At 32.7% G+C, this 13,730-nt stretch overlaps 1 protein-coding gene across 2 annotated transcripts in view; it reads right to left on the reverse strand.

Moving 5' to 3' along the window:
• The window catches only part of LOC125053773 (regulator of G-protein signaling loco), a 55,219-nt gene that overhangs the window by 28,500 nt on the left and 12,989 nt on the right, over window positions 1-13,730 (reverse strand). The window contains exon 1 of one of the 2 annotated variants that reach the window (XM_047655321.1): window positions 12,062-12,328. The exons of the other annotated variant lie outside the window; for it this stretch is intronic. Within the exon in view, the coding sequence (XP_047511277.1) occupies window positions 12,062-12,148 (87 nt within the window). The 5' untranslated portion in view covers window positions 12,149-12,328. Of the gene's footprint in view, window positions 1-12,061; window positions 12,329-13,730 lie in introns of those variants that run through there. 2 annotated transcript variants of the gene reach the window in all.

The raw sequence follows: 13,730 nt of genomic DNA on the forward strand, positions 1-13,730 counted from the left end.
TTTACAAAAAGATCTGCCGCATGTGTGACTCCAAAGTCCAAGAAAACCTTACTCTAGAATGTCCTGTGTCACAGCTATCAGATGCGACCAGGACCTACAAATCAATACAAGGATAACTCTGGAGCAGTTTCCTGCGAAGAAATTGTTAAGGTGAAACGTATTAATAGGAAGGGGGGTAAGTGGAATATTAACGGATAATTGGCGCAGCTAGCTTCCCGTGTATCCCGCCGGACCATCAAATATAAGTAGTCTTTAAAATATCCCTGACTTATGCCAAAGTATCTCTTGTAAACAGAAATAAAAAATATATATATAAGAAAATATGTAATGTATTCATAATCAAATGACCACATATAATCCGATAGTAATTGATAAGCGCCCACATAGTAGCTCAAATGACAACGTTTATATAATTAAAAAACCGGTATGCTAAGAGCTAGGATTTAGTGACAGCGTCGGGTATATACTTTATATCCAGAATCTTAATAGTAGTTTAAGCCCCTTCGTAAAAACAATCAATGTAATTGCACTCTTTTAAATTAAAATTTTCGTCTCTTTGTCAAATGGTGAAAAGAGAAAGAAGGGTCAGTATCTAAATAGCTATCATTTCTATGAGGCTGCTGCCATTTATAAATTAAATAGAAAACTTACTAAATATGAAGGATATACTGATACCGGTTTAAAAAAGGAATACTCTTTGTTCGACTGTTGTCTTTGTAAAACAATATGGCTGTCGTTTCGATTTACGATGTTTCTAGACATAACTACTGTGGTTTTAAGTCGAATTTTTTCTCAATATCATCATCAACACCGATGGCTGTACAGCCCCTTGTTGGCCTTAGCCTACTCAAGTATATTTCGCCATCGCAATCTATTAAGTGCTTCTTGTGTCCAAGTTGGAACCCCTATTGTTTCGAGGTCCTTGACAACTTCAACCCACCAACGCAGCCTCGGAATACCGGGTTTTTACCTTGCCGCCAGATTGTGAGTTGAGTAAGGACCTTGGGGTTCTGTCGTCCGCCATTCGGTGCCGTTTTTTTTAATATTAAATTTTAATATTTGTGAAAGTAACTTATTATTAGGATAAAAATCGCTCAGCTTATTAACGAAAGCATACACTACGACAAAATAAACATCAATATAATATGAGATATTAATGTGTAATAAATTACATAACTCATTATAATTGTTGTAACAAGTTATTACTTTGATAAATATTGGCACATATCTATTAGATTACTTTATATGTTAACTAATTGATTGTTAATTACATGTGTATGATGAACTTGTACAAGGCCGATCTATTAAATTTTTTGCCACAATCACCATTTCAATATACTAAGGTAAAGATTTTTTTTCAAATTTTATTGTGTATTTGAAATTGTCGGACTAAAGACTTTTTTTTCTGCAGGTGAAAAAGACAAAATAACATTTAAGTATGTTTTTATAAGAAAGCATTTTTTATTCCTTAGGTGAAAAATAATAGTCTCGACACAAAAGAGGTTCTATTTTATTTATCATGTGTATTTGATATCAGCCAAGTATTCACTTAGAATTCATGATTCGATTATAAAAAGCGTTTTGAGTAACGATTGACGACAATGTTTTGATTTTCAATGTATCAATCAACTCCGTGGGTGACATCTTATAGTACAGGAATGGTAACAATTGGTAATACATCCTACATCTGAGATATTAACAATACAAATTTGAAATTTAAGAAAAAAACAGCTACAAGAACAAATCGGGAATGGATTGTGTTAAATCCAGCCGATCTCCGGTCGAACAACGTGATAAATTAGGATGTCCTCGAGAATTAAACTAAATTTCGTGTCACGATTCGAGATGAACATCCACTTAACGCCTTAATGGTGAGAATACACAATAGCGGGTTTGCTAAATTAAACTAGCAGTTACTAAAAACTATGAAAGATGGAACCTTGCATTGGACAGCGAGTCTACTAACATTGGATCTAACTAGACAGTAATGTAAATTGGAAAATATATAATTTTTATACACATATGTAAGATATTAATGGTAATAAGTTCAAGAAGGGACCTTTAAGAGAAGAGCATACCACTACCTAAAACGCCGGCAAAACTTTTATTTAAAAGTGACCCTACCGACATAAAAAAAATATTTTTACCTTTTGAAGTATAAATGAACTGTTATGTTTTTACTCTCTAAGTAATTTTGTGTACTTTGCTTTAACATATTCTAAATACTCGTGTGCACTAAGTATTACGACACTATAACCAAGTCAATAACCGAACTATCTATTCAGGACACAATTATCCTCGAACTGAAACAATATTTACAAAAGAATTTATCAAACATGAGTGACGATGGTACGTACGAATATAAAGTTCTAAGTTGATTTTCACCAAACTTATACTTTGATTAGGTAAAATGCAAATTGCAAATTATTTATTAACATTATTTTATACCATTACAGCAACTCAACACTAATTCGATAGAAAATGTAAGGACTTCAAATAGGTACTAAGTAGTAGCGGACATTCGGCCGATATTGGCATATTGAGATTTAATATATACTATTGAGACATAAAACTGCATCTGTTATCGCAAAATTCAATTGAACGGCTAATAATAATCCTTTAACAATGTAAATTATGACATAGAGTTTACATGTGAATTTGTAAATCACGATGAGAACATACATTATTTATATATTAACGGAATAATAGGGCGAACCAAGGACATTTGGATAAGAGGAAAAGGAAATAATTTAATATGTATGTACATTTGTTACATAAATATTACGTTTTATGGACTATAAATAACTAATGATTATGTATTTTCAGTTATATTATTAGCAAAAGTACAGAACCTTTGACTTAACTTTTTGGAAATAAATAATTTCTGTTTTACTGAAATTAATAATGAATGTTTATGTTTTCCAATATCCCATTTATATCAAAATTTGTATTTAAAGTGAAGCAAAATAACTTTCTAATTTGGAAACTTTAAACATTGAAATTTCTTACTGCATATAATGTTGTTAGCAATCCAATGAAGCAAATATTTTCCAGCGATCTGCCTTCCTTTAAAGTTTCTATGCGTACTGACCGAAACAAAAATTATGTTGACGGAAATAAATAATTAACCTTATTACATTGTTTGACAGTCTCTGATCACAGTAGGACATTCCTGTGTTGTGTGTGACCAGATTCATCCGAGGTCAAGAAAATAGAAGAAAAACTAACAACTTTAAAATATACAGTAAAAGAAAAATACAGTAAATAATATTTAAAAATACCGACTTCTACGCAATTATCATTATTATTTTTTAATTATTATCAAAGTCTTAGAATATCTTAGTACGGCTCATTGGTCTAGTGGTTACCCCTGACTGGGAATCCATGGGTCCCGGGTTCGATCCCCGGCTGAGACAAACATAGATGTGATGAGCATTTGGTGTTGTGCTTAGGTCTTGGGTGTTTAAATATGTATTTATATGTCTATCTATCTATAATATGTATGTATATCGGTTGCCTAGTACCCATAACACAAGCTTCACCAGCTTCGCATGGGACTAGGTCTATTGGTGTGAATTATCCAATTAAAAAAAAATATCTTAGTACCCATAGCTTTTAACAATTATACGTGACTCCGAACAGCTAGAGAACACTGTCCTATTGACGTCAATGGCTCCCTAATATGCTCAATGGCACTTTACAACACAAGTCATGTTTCTATTGTTACGCTGAATACGACTAGTGTTAATTAAGGACACCTGTTATTGCAAGAAGTTAATAGTGCAAGTCTTCGTGATACTCTTATCAGCTACACAATATCAAACGATATTTGTACCTAATCGTACCTAATATCAATTAGACAAGGTACGTTCTATTCTTCTCGTAAAGTGTAAATAACGCAATTCAACCGCTAAATGTTCTGTTTATATAATAGTGTACATTTGAAAGTTATGTTTTCGTTTAGTTTTCCATATAAAAATCGTTGTACGCAAGTTACACAAAATCCGACACCCTGAAGTTAGCTATAGTCAACATTTTATTTTGCTATATTTAAATAAACTTTATTTAACTAGATAATGCGTTATAATAAAACTTTCAATATATTAAATACCTTTTTTCTATTGTTAGTGTAGTTTTTTCTACAAACGTAGAATACATTTTTTGAAAAGATTTTAATCCCGTTACGCTAAAGAAGTGTAACTTCAAACGCTTGTACATAACTACACACACGTTTTTTGAAGTTATAATTCTTTAGGCGCGTTATGAAAAATTGATGAGAGTGAAATTTTACGATACGCGCACACCGTGACACAAAATTAACAGAATGAAGTTGCCCACGGAAGATGCTACGGCATTGGATATAATTTAAAAACAACATTCGAATAATAATAGAATTTATGTTACACTTAATTTAAGAGAATAATAATAAATATTTATTTATTTAATTTTTCAAATGTAAGCTGAACTTTATTGAATATAATGACTCCTTTTCCAGTCTTTGATTATTTAATTGTAATTAATTATTTGCATGCAATCAAAATCTATTTTTAATAATGCCAAAGAAGTATAACTTCTTACGCGCGTACACACGCGCGTATTTTTTGTTATATTGTGTTGTACAATGACAAATAAAAAAAATCGTAACGAATTTACGTAGTTATTGCTATAGGTGGTTTTAGATGATTATCTAAATTTATAACCAAATATGAATATAATGTATTCTGATAACATTCCCTTAACCCAAACCATTGATGAATAAATCACGAAATATTGTAGCAGTTCCGCTTCCTGTAGAGTATTTCTAACCGTACACAAGCAATTAGGAGCACAAATAGGCATTGTTGGTTTGAAAGATGAATTGAAAGCGGTCAGTGACATGGATAAGATCGACAAACAAGATAAAAGATGCATTCTTGCATACATTTGTCGCAAGACACTGTTTGATTTCACAGGAACAACGGTATCAAGTCATAAATAACGCAGATATTTTAACAAAAAATATTTAAAAATATATATAGCTGCCCTCGCGAAGTCCGTTTCGCCTTAATATAATTTTCTACTCAGCCTACGTTTTTAGTAGCTTATATGTACGTAGTACACTGTACGCTTTTCCGGAATAAAAACTGTTTTTTAGGGTTTTCTGTGCAATTTCTCTCGCCACAAAAATCTTCCTGTGTTCAAGGAATAAAAAACAAATACCCGAATTGGTCCAGCTGTCTTCGAGTTTTGAACTTTTGACCGTAGCAACATATTTTCCAATTTATTTTTATGGATGTAAGGTAAGAGGCATCAATACAACTTTTGCCTTTGTCCATAGAGGTGGGTTTTATATAAAAAGTAAGTCTTCATGCATATGTGAGTATAACACACATAGTGTCAAGACCTAGTATTTTTAATAGTTTAGTAATGAAAAAACATAGTGTGTCTTAATAACGAACAATTATAGAATCGACTACGTTGCTACGATTCATTGAAATTGTTATAGAAAAGGCAAGACATATCACCCGTTTGGTAAATCTTTAAAAAAATTTAGGCACGAATGAGGTTGTTTACAATGGTTATTTTTTTCCGCGCGAAATCTATTTTTAATGACACAAAATTGTCAGTGTCATTTATTGTCTGTATTTAAATGTATACCTATCATGACAAAACTTTATCTAGACAGTGCTCTAAGCCAGAGATATAACCAAAATAACCCAAAACGCATAATCCACATATATCTTTGTAACTTTAGTAGAAAAACAATATTAAGTTATACTTACAGTGAATATACAATGTGCACAGATAGTGTGGGAGAAATATGTTCACGAGGCGCAGGTCAATTTAGAATTAAAAATTTAAATATGTAAGTATATGTAAAGATATTTTTTATCTGGAATACAGGAAGTCGTTGTGTCTTTGATTCCCCTAATTACTAGAAACTTCCTGGATCAACTAACCGTCTCGATCTTAATGTTATATTTAGCAGAGTAAGACAATAAATGCGTTTAAAACTTATTTATTATTTCTTCTACTATAATAAGTAATACTAATTCGATTTAGTGTCCTTCAAGAAAACAGCGTACCCATTCTTAAAAGGCCGTCAACGCACTTGCGAGCCCTCTCGCAATGTGAATTTCTATGGGCGGCGGTATCTCTCAACATTAGGAGCCTCAGCCCGTTTGCCCCGCTTTGTACAAAAAAGTAAAGAAAGATATTACGACCATCTATGTCGCCAAAGCTAACAGAGGAGTACTGCAAGTTCCTTTGTACATTCATCTCAGCAAATCCGATTAGTAACCGAATCTTTTTAAGCAAAAACGCGTGTTTATTACGTTCTATCGCAGTCTCGTGACAACGATAATTCGTACATGCTCTACATACTTCACAACGACTATTTATATCAGACAAATGGTATAATTTATTCACGTTTAAAAGGTATTGAAATCTTTTGTTAAAACGCCATTCAACCAGATAAAGACAACACAAAAGCAATTCAAACTAAATGAAATATTATACAGATAGATTTCTGAAAACAAAGCACACAAAAACTAAATAACGATCGTATGAAGATGCGGATGTTTAAGCTGCCTTTAAAAGGCGAATAAAAAGGTTTTTTATTTAATTTACTGTGTAAATGGGGATAATACGACAAGATATTCTATGAAGAATCTAAAAAAGCGCATATAAACGCGAATATATGACATTATTCCAGATGTTTAGAGTGATTCTTTGCGATCGTAGAGACTGTTATATTATGTCGACTGCTATTTGATATTATAAATTAAAATTTAATAAATTCGCAGTAAAGAAGTATTACTCGCGTTAGTGATATCTTGAGCACCTAATTTTCAATTAAATATATTTACTTAACAATGTTTGACATATTCAGTATCAATTTTCACTGGAAATAGCAAAACGCTATGAATAGACATTAACAATCATTTGTCAAGTTAGCACAATACGTATATAACATTTTTGGGACTAAAATTCTCACTTTGTAATCACATCAGAAAATGATTAACGTTAAATGATTCACGCATTACACTAACACGGACGGAAGAAACAGACTGAAGCAATTGCCAAGCAAAATCCACACTATATATAGAACCTTATTCCGGAAGTAAAGACAAAGGAACGTTTTAACGAAGGTACTGTTTAGAAGGTTCTATTCAAATCTAATAATCTTTGAAAGCACTATGGAGCATTGTACACTTTTAAACAGGTCTAAATAGCACGGAATATTAGGAGGGTGCTCACCTGCCGTGTCAAGCGCAGGTGTGGTGCCACCTGATACAACGACCCCTACCTCTATATAGTAGTACTGAATTGATAAAACGCCGATTTTTACAAAAATTTAGTTGCATCTTTAAAAAAAGCAATATAGCCTGTGCAAAGTAAAGGTGTTTTGAACAGCTTACATTGATAAAGACATGACAAGCAGGATTTTAAAGATATGTGTAAGACGATCACCACACCTTCTTGCTCTGTTGTCACGACTTAATCGTACACATAAAAATAGGACTTGGTATCGCAAAAGATATACTAAAAACATAGTAACTATTTAAAATAAAAATTACCTGTAAACAATTTTAAAATTAGAATGCATCTACGCATGCGCTATACATAATTAAATATATAAAGGCCTTCTTAAAAAAACATAGAAAGCGGTCGAAATAAGTGTGTTTATGATTGTAAAACAATTTAAAAAAGTGTCAGACATGTATGCTATCTGTTCGAACTATAGATTATCAGTTTTGGCATACTTCGTACCACTAGAGAAAATTATTACTATACACTTGAGCGCATTCGACATCTTATCTTAAGGCGATAATATATATATATATTATACACGTCACTGTGATACATATTTCAATTATTATTAACTGTATTTTCCTAATACTTTCATTATCCATCTTATCACAAACTATCCAGGTATGCCGAATTAAGAAAATATATTGCTGAGCAGTGTTAAAGGATTCAGCGTGCGACTCTCAACCCTTATGTCGTAGGTTCGATCCCCAGCCGTGCAACAATGGACATTCTATGTTCGGATTTAACATTCGCTCGTACGGTGAAGAAAAACATCGTGAGCGCAAAAAGTCGAAGGCCATCTACTTGTCTATTAGAAAAAAATATTACGAACAGATACACAAATTTGAGTCCCAGACCTAGAAGGAACTTCTTCAAAGTTAGGGATGCAATGAACTGCCTTTATTCACTTCTATTGAATAAAATACATACAACTAACGCCGAGTTAGATGTTATCATTAAGACGAAAATATTCCATCATCTATGTGTGTTTTTGACGAGATAGGTTGATTATAGTTTTGTTATAGTTATAAAAGAGTTCAAGCTGAGATCACGACCTAAACTGAACTTAAGAGAAAAACTAAGACTAACGTGTTTTTATGCAAACGTTTCGAAATTCTACCAGATTTCAGAGATCATTGAATGATTTACACAGAAACAAAAATTGATATCCGATTATTAACTAACGATTCAAATCTAAATATGTACATTCACTAACAATCTTAAACATCTTCTCAAGCTGTCCTATGCTGAAACGAAAAGTATTCTATTGTGCAACAGTATATTAATTATACAATTGTAAGTGTTATGTAAAAATTATTATGTCAAGTACCATTCATATTTCAAAAGAAAGAGACTAGCTGCCCACGACACCGGGAATCCTAGTATGGGGGCTAGTGCACTTTTTTACCTAAATATGTAAACTATAAAACATCGCTTCGATAGCATGATGCACTCAAATTTGTCAGACTCTATCTAAATTTATATACAATTAATGTGTGGTAAGGGAAAAGGTGGAATCTCTTTTAACTAAACATCCTTTTTTATTATATAATAAAGTTTTATATTCTATTCGACGACAGAGTATAAAGAAAACGAAATGCTTCCCAATATTGCTCCTTATTAAATATATAGTTCAAAGCTAGACTTAGATTTACGAGTAAATTACAAAAGAGCGCTTTCAACCAAACAGTGATGCCTTGTATCGTGAGCCATTAAAATGTAAGCACAAACACGAGGCACACAATATTGGGTAAAACGATCGTAAACGTTACGTTTCCGTTTCACGAATTTAATTATAAACAATAGCCCGTAACGGAGGTTATATGGCCGTCAACTCACGACCGACTAAACCAAGTTAACAATTCAAAAAGCTTAGCAAATACATAATATACCATTACACAACAGCCGAATTAGGTATTACATAGTTAAATGTAATCATTTTTATTTATTTTTTTCTTTCTAAGTTGGTTGGTTGGGTTACCTTTTACATATATTATGTATTCCATCTGTGGCTATATCTTTAGTGAAATTGTTATTAGTTATATATAATTTAAGCCGTAGGACTACGAAATAAATAAATAAACTGATGGTCTTACTAGGTTCCCCACGAAATAACCATCGAAGAATCTACCCCATGGTTACGACTTTGACAAAAAGGCATAGACATAACATTTATTACTAACAAAAACACACACACATCATAACAATAATCAAAGAAAAAAATATATAATGAGAGATAACAAAATATTTTTTCCCTTTTCCCGTTCGTTCGTTTCAAGTATGTAATGCGTGTATGCTGTGGCTGTTAGGGAATGCAATCCCGACCGAGATCGTAAATTCGAGATCCCTCGGGATTAGAAATATCAATCCTGCGGGATCCCGAGATTTTCGGGATCTCGTCATGTTTAAAAAAAAATGAATTTTACATGACTGAATATGATGAAAACTGCTTGTTTGTGATAATAAGGTTAATTAAAACAAAATATTATTTGAAAGAAAACAAAGGCCTTAAGTACTAACTTAATAATTAACAGTTTTACGAACATAAACATAATCAAAACAAATGTAGATATAATTAAAGGAGATTAAAAAGTAGTAGATTTTGAAAGTTACTTCTTAAAAAAAAGTGTATCAAGAGTGCTATCTGATAACCGGCATCTAATGTTCGTTGCGATGTTTCCTGCTGCTGAGAATGCTTTCTCCAACTCAACACTGGTTGGCAACAGCGTGAATAAGCAATTATATTATGTAAACTAAAAAAATCGCCCCCTTGTTCCACCACACACAAAAAAATCCATTTATTTTTGTATTACTGACTCTAATTTGTCTAAGCTAGCGTCTAAAAGTAAAAGGAATTTTAGACGCTCGGAGAGTTTCTTCTAATTCCTCTTGAAGTGATTTATTAGTTTGCGTAGCAGTACATATTTAAATTCTCTGAAATCATAGAAAGTGGCAAGTGATCTTCGTTTAATAGTATAATATATAATATATTAATTTCTACTTGTTCCTACTACTCTCTATTAATCTCTATAATAGTGATTATATTTTTTGATTTCTTTGATTTAGATATTTGCTTGGCAATATTGGAAAGTCTCATTGCCTTTCCATTGCTCCAAATCATCTTGAAAATTATTCGGATTTTTATCGAATAGTTGGCCTCCAACTTTTCTGAGAGAGTAGTTTCTAGGTCTTCTAGCTTTCGAATAATGAAACGCAACGTATGTTCTGCACTAACTAAATAAGCATCTCCCAATCCCGTCAATCTCGAACGGGATCTCGTCATATTATGCTTCGGGATTGATCCCGAAAAATTACACGGGATCTCGCGAGATCAGAATCCCGCGGGATCGGGATTGCATTCCCTAGTGGCTGTATTTGGCCCTGGATCAGCATTATGCTGAGGAACAGACTGTTCCACAGCGCTGGTCATTCTTCAAATACGATGTCTACTTCCGTTAGTGAGTTCAAAATCTCATAGCACAATAACAAGTTCAATATTGTAAATATTTGATAACCGCTTCATCATGCTCACGTGCCAATACCTACGTAAATCTACGCTCGTCGACTATATACAGTGTGATATGGTATCAGATAATTAATCACTTTTGAAAGCGGTAACTTCAATGGATACATGGTGTAGACGTAAGTACAACAATTTATCTCTTACCTCCGACACTTACGTCCTCTATTAGTAGAGGACGTAAGAGAATTTTACAGAGCCCCTGGTGGTTAAGCGTAAAACTAAAACCTTCATACAAATTTAATGATAACACTATTTACAACACAACACCAAGAAATTTTATAGAAAGCGTCTTTATCAATTCATTCTATTTGAGCAGGTCCTCTTTTGTTTAAATTCAAAAACCATTCAATGTGATTTGTCTTTTGTTTATAATATTTTTTTTATTTGTCATAAAAGACAAATCATATTGACATAAACCTGAATTGGTTACATTATTATACTTAACTCGACTATCGCTTTATATAATGCTTCGTAAGAGACTCGACCAGCGTGGTTTCTTGCTTAATGTTCGCTTTCCGTTAAAAATAAAGAAAATACGTCGAATTACCTGCTCCTTCGGTTTATTTTAAAAACTATTAAAAATCGTGTTCACGTAAAAGAAATTCAAAAAAAGAACGTCCAGTTAAATTAAAGAATGATACAAAAAAAAAACAGAAATGAGGTACCTCGGTATTGATGATGCACATTGTATTAGTCATACGTGACGCTTACGTGAAGTAAATAACCTAAGGAGTGCACAGTAGGTACACGGACCTCGAAAAAGGTACAGCAAATATTTTAATATAGTAGTTAATACTTTATGATGTCTCATATAAGCCACGAACGTAATAATAAAAATAATTGGTTTATAATTTTTAGTCCTACTCAAAAATTCATACTCCTTCATTAAGCTCCAAAGTGTTTCGCCCTAGATCCAATCAGACGCAACAAGAAAGTATTTAAGTCTAAGAGAAATCGGCCATCAAATTCCATAGCTGTTGAATAGTTTTTTAGATGTAAATCATGTTAATAATTTTTCGTCCTACTCAAAAATTCATACTCGTTCATTAAGCTTCCAATTGTTTCGCCCTAGATCCAATCAGACGCAACAAAAAGGTATTTATGTGAAGATCTAAGAGAAATCGGCTATCAAATTCTATAGCATATTGCGTAGTTTTTTTAGATGTAAATCTACAATAAAAAATGACTATAACAACTGGTGAGAAAATTTACAGAAATTTTCATGTAGTCTAAAAGTAAACATACCGTTGTTGTAACTTGCGGTTTGCGTGCACGCAGTGACATATACGCCCTGTCCATTGCCGCGACCGCACCATTGGTCGCGCACAGCATCCTCACAACAACCGACTTGGATATATCCTCAATTGTATTGGTTTCTCACACTTATTAACATTAAACTTCGGGTTTAACCCAGTCAATAGATAATTGCGTCAGAGTAAGAAACTATTCGCGCGTCAAACGTTTTCCACAAAATAAAAAGAGTTTTCACGATAAACCCTACCAAGAATGTTATAATTTAATTTGATCCGGGTAAAAATTAATCTAATATTTAGTTGAAAATAAATAAATATTGTAAAATACAGTCTCACATGATATCGACTCAACGGTCAAAGCATGACTGAACGTTACTGCCTACTACTGCCTGTCATTGCGCATACGCGCGCCCCCACGTTATTTTCGTATCCCTACATTATAAACATAATAAATGACAGAGCGTCTGTTCCTGTTACATACATTTTTAACCTAAATTATAAAATGTGTATTTAAAGAACCTTATTTCATATAGCATTAAAGAAGTTAGAAGAGGTTCCTTATTTACTTCGATCACATAAAGGGATATTATTGAAACATACGTTAGGTTTGACTGTTTATAGATAGAACAACGTATTCAAGTCGACTTCGATGTTTTTAAACTGTAAGCTAAAATATAATTTGTACTAGCGTACGGGATTCATTATGACAAGAATTAACAAGCCACGCAGAACAGACTTCCTGTTCATTCGGCTAATTATGGAGGGTAAAATTACTTAATAATTTTTAAATCTTGTTAATATAAGGAAGCCATCGTCCAGAAGAGTTGTTTCAAACTCAAACTCAAAATATCTTTATTCAAGTGGGTAACCAAGTACACTTTTGAATCGTCAAGTTAAATTAATCGTAAATTTACATTTACTACCAGTTCACAAGTCAAGGTCGTAGAGCGGGTAAGAAGAACTGGCAAGAAACTTTCGGCCACTCTTTTTAATCGCCAAGTATTGTCATACAAATTGTTTGAACTGGAGCAAATCAATCCCAAGGATTAGGATCATTTAAGTAGTCCTCAAATTTATAAAAAGCTGTGTTGATTAATTTTCGTTTAACGAGGGCTTTGAATTTATTTACTGATAATTCTCTAATTTCGCTTGGGAGTTTGTTGTAAAAACGAATACAATTTCCATATAAGGAGTGGTTTATCTTTTGGAGCCTGGTTGGTCGTACACTCAAATTAGTTCTATTTCGCGTATTATACTGGTGAAAGACACCATTTGTTTTAAAATCGTTTATATTTTTTTGGACATACAACAAGGCTTCAAGAATATATTGACCAGAATATAATAGTAGTTTAATAGTTACATCTGTGTTGATTCCAAAATCTAGCAGTTACAATCTCTCATGTGAATACTCCTATTCACATTGATTACATATGCAGAATGGGTGTGTTTCACTAAGGATTAACACACAGAGACACACAACGAGTGCAACTTAATGTAATTCTCATACAATTAGGTTAATAGCAGGTCGTGACCAACTGCTGTGGATGTACAGGTTTACGTTACTTATTTGTATTCTGACTGTAATTTTTGCTTTTTCACAATAGCCAACAATTATGAATGTTTTACAAAACTCCTAGTTTGATTTAAAAGTATTTTTTTAT

Source organism: Pieris napi, chromosome 11 (genome assembly GCF_905475465.1).
Source record: "Pieris napi chromosome 11, ilPieNapi1.2, whole genome shotgun sequence".
Classification (NCBI taxonomy): domain Eukaryota; kingdom Metazoa; phylum Arthropoda; class Insecta; order Lepidoptera; family Pieridae; genus Pieris; species Pieris napi.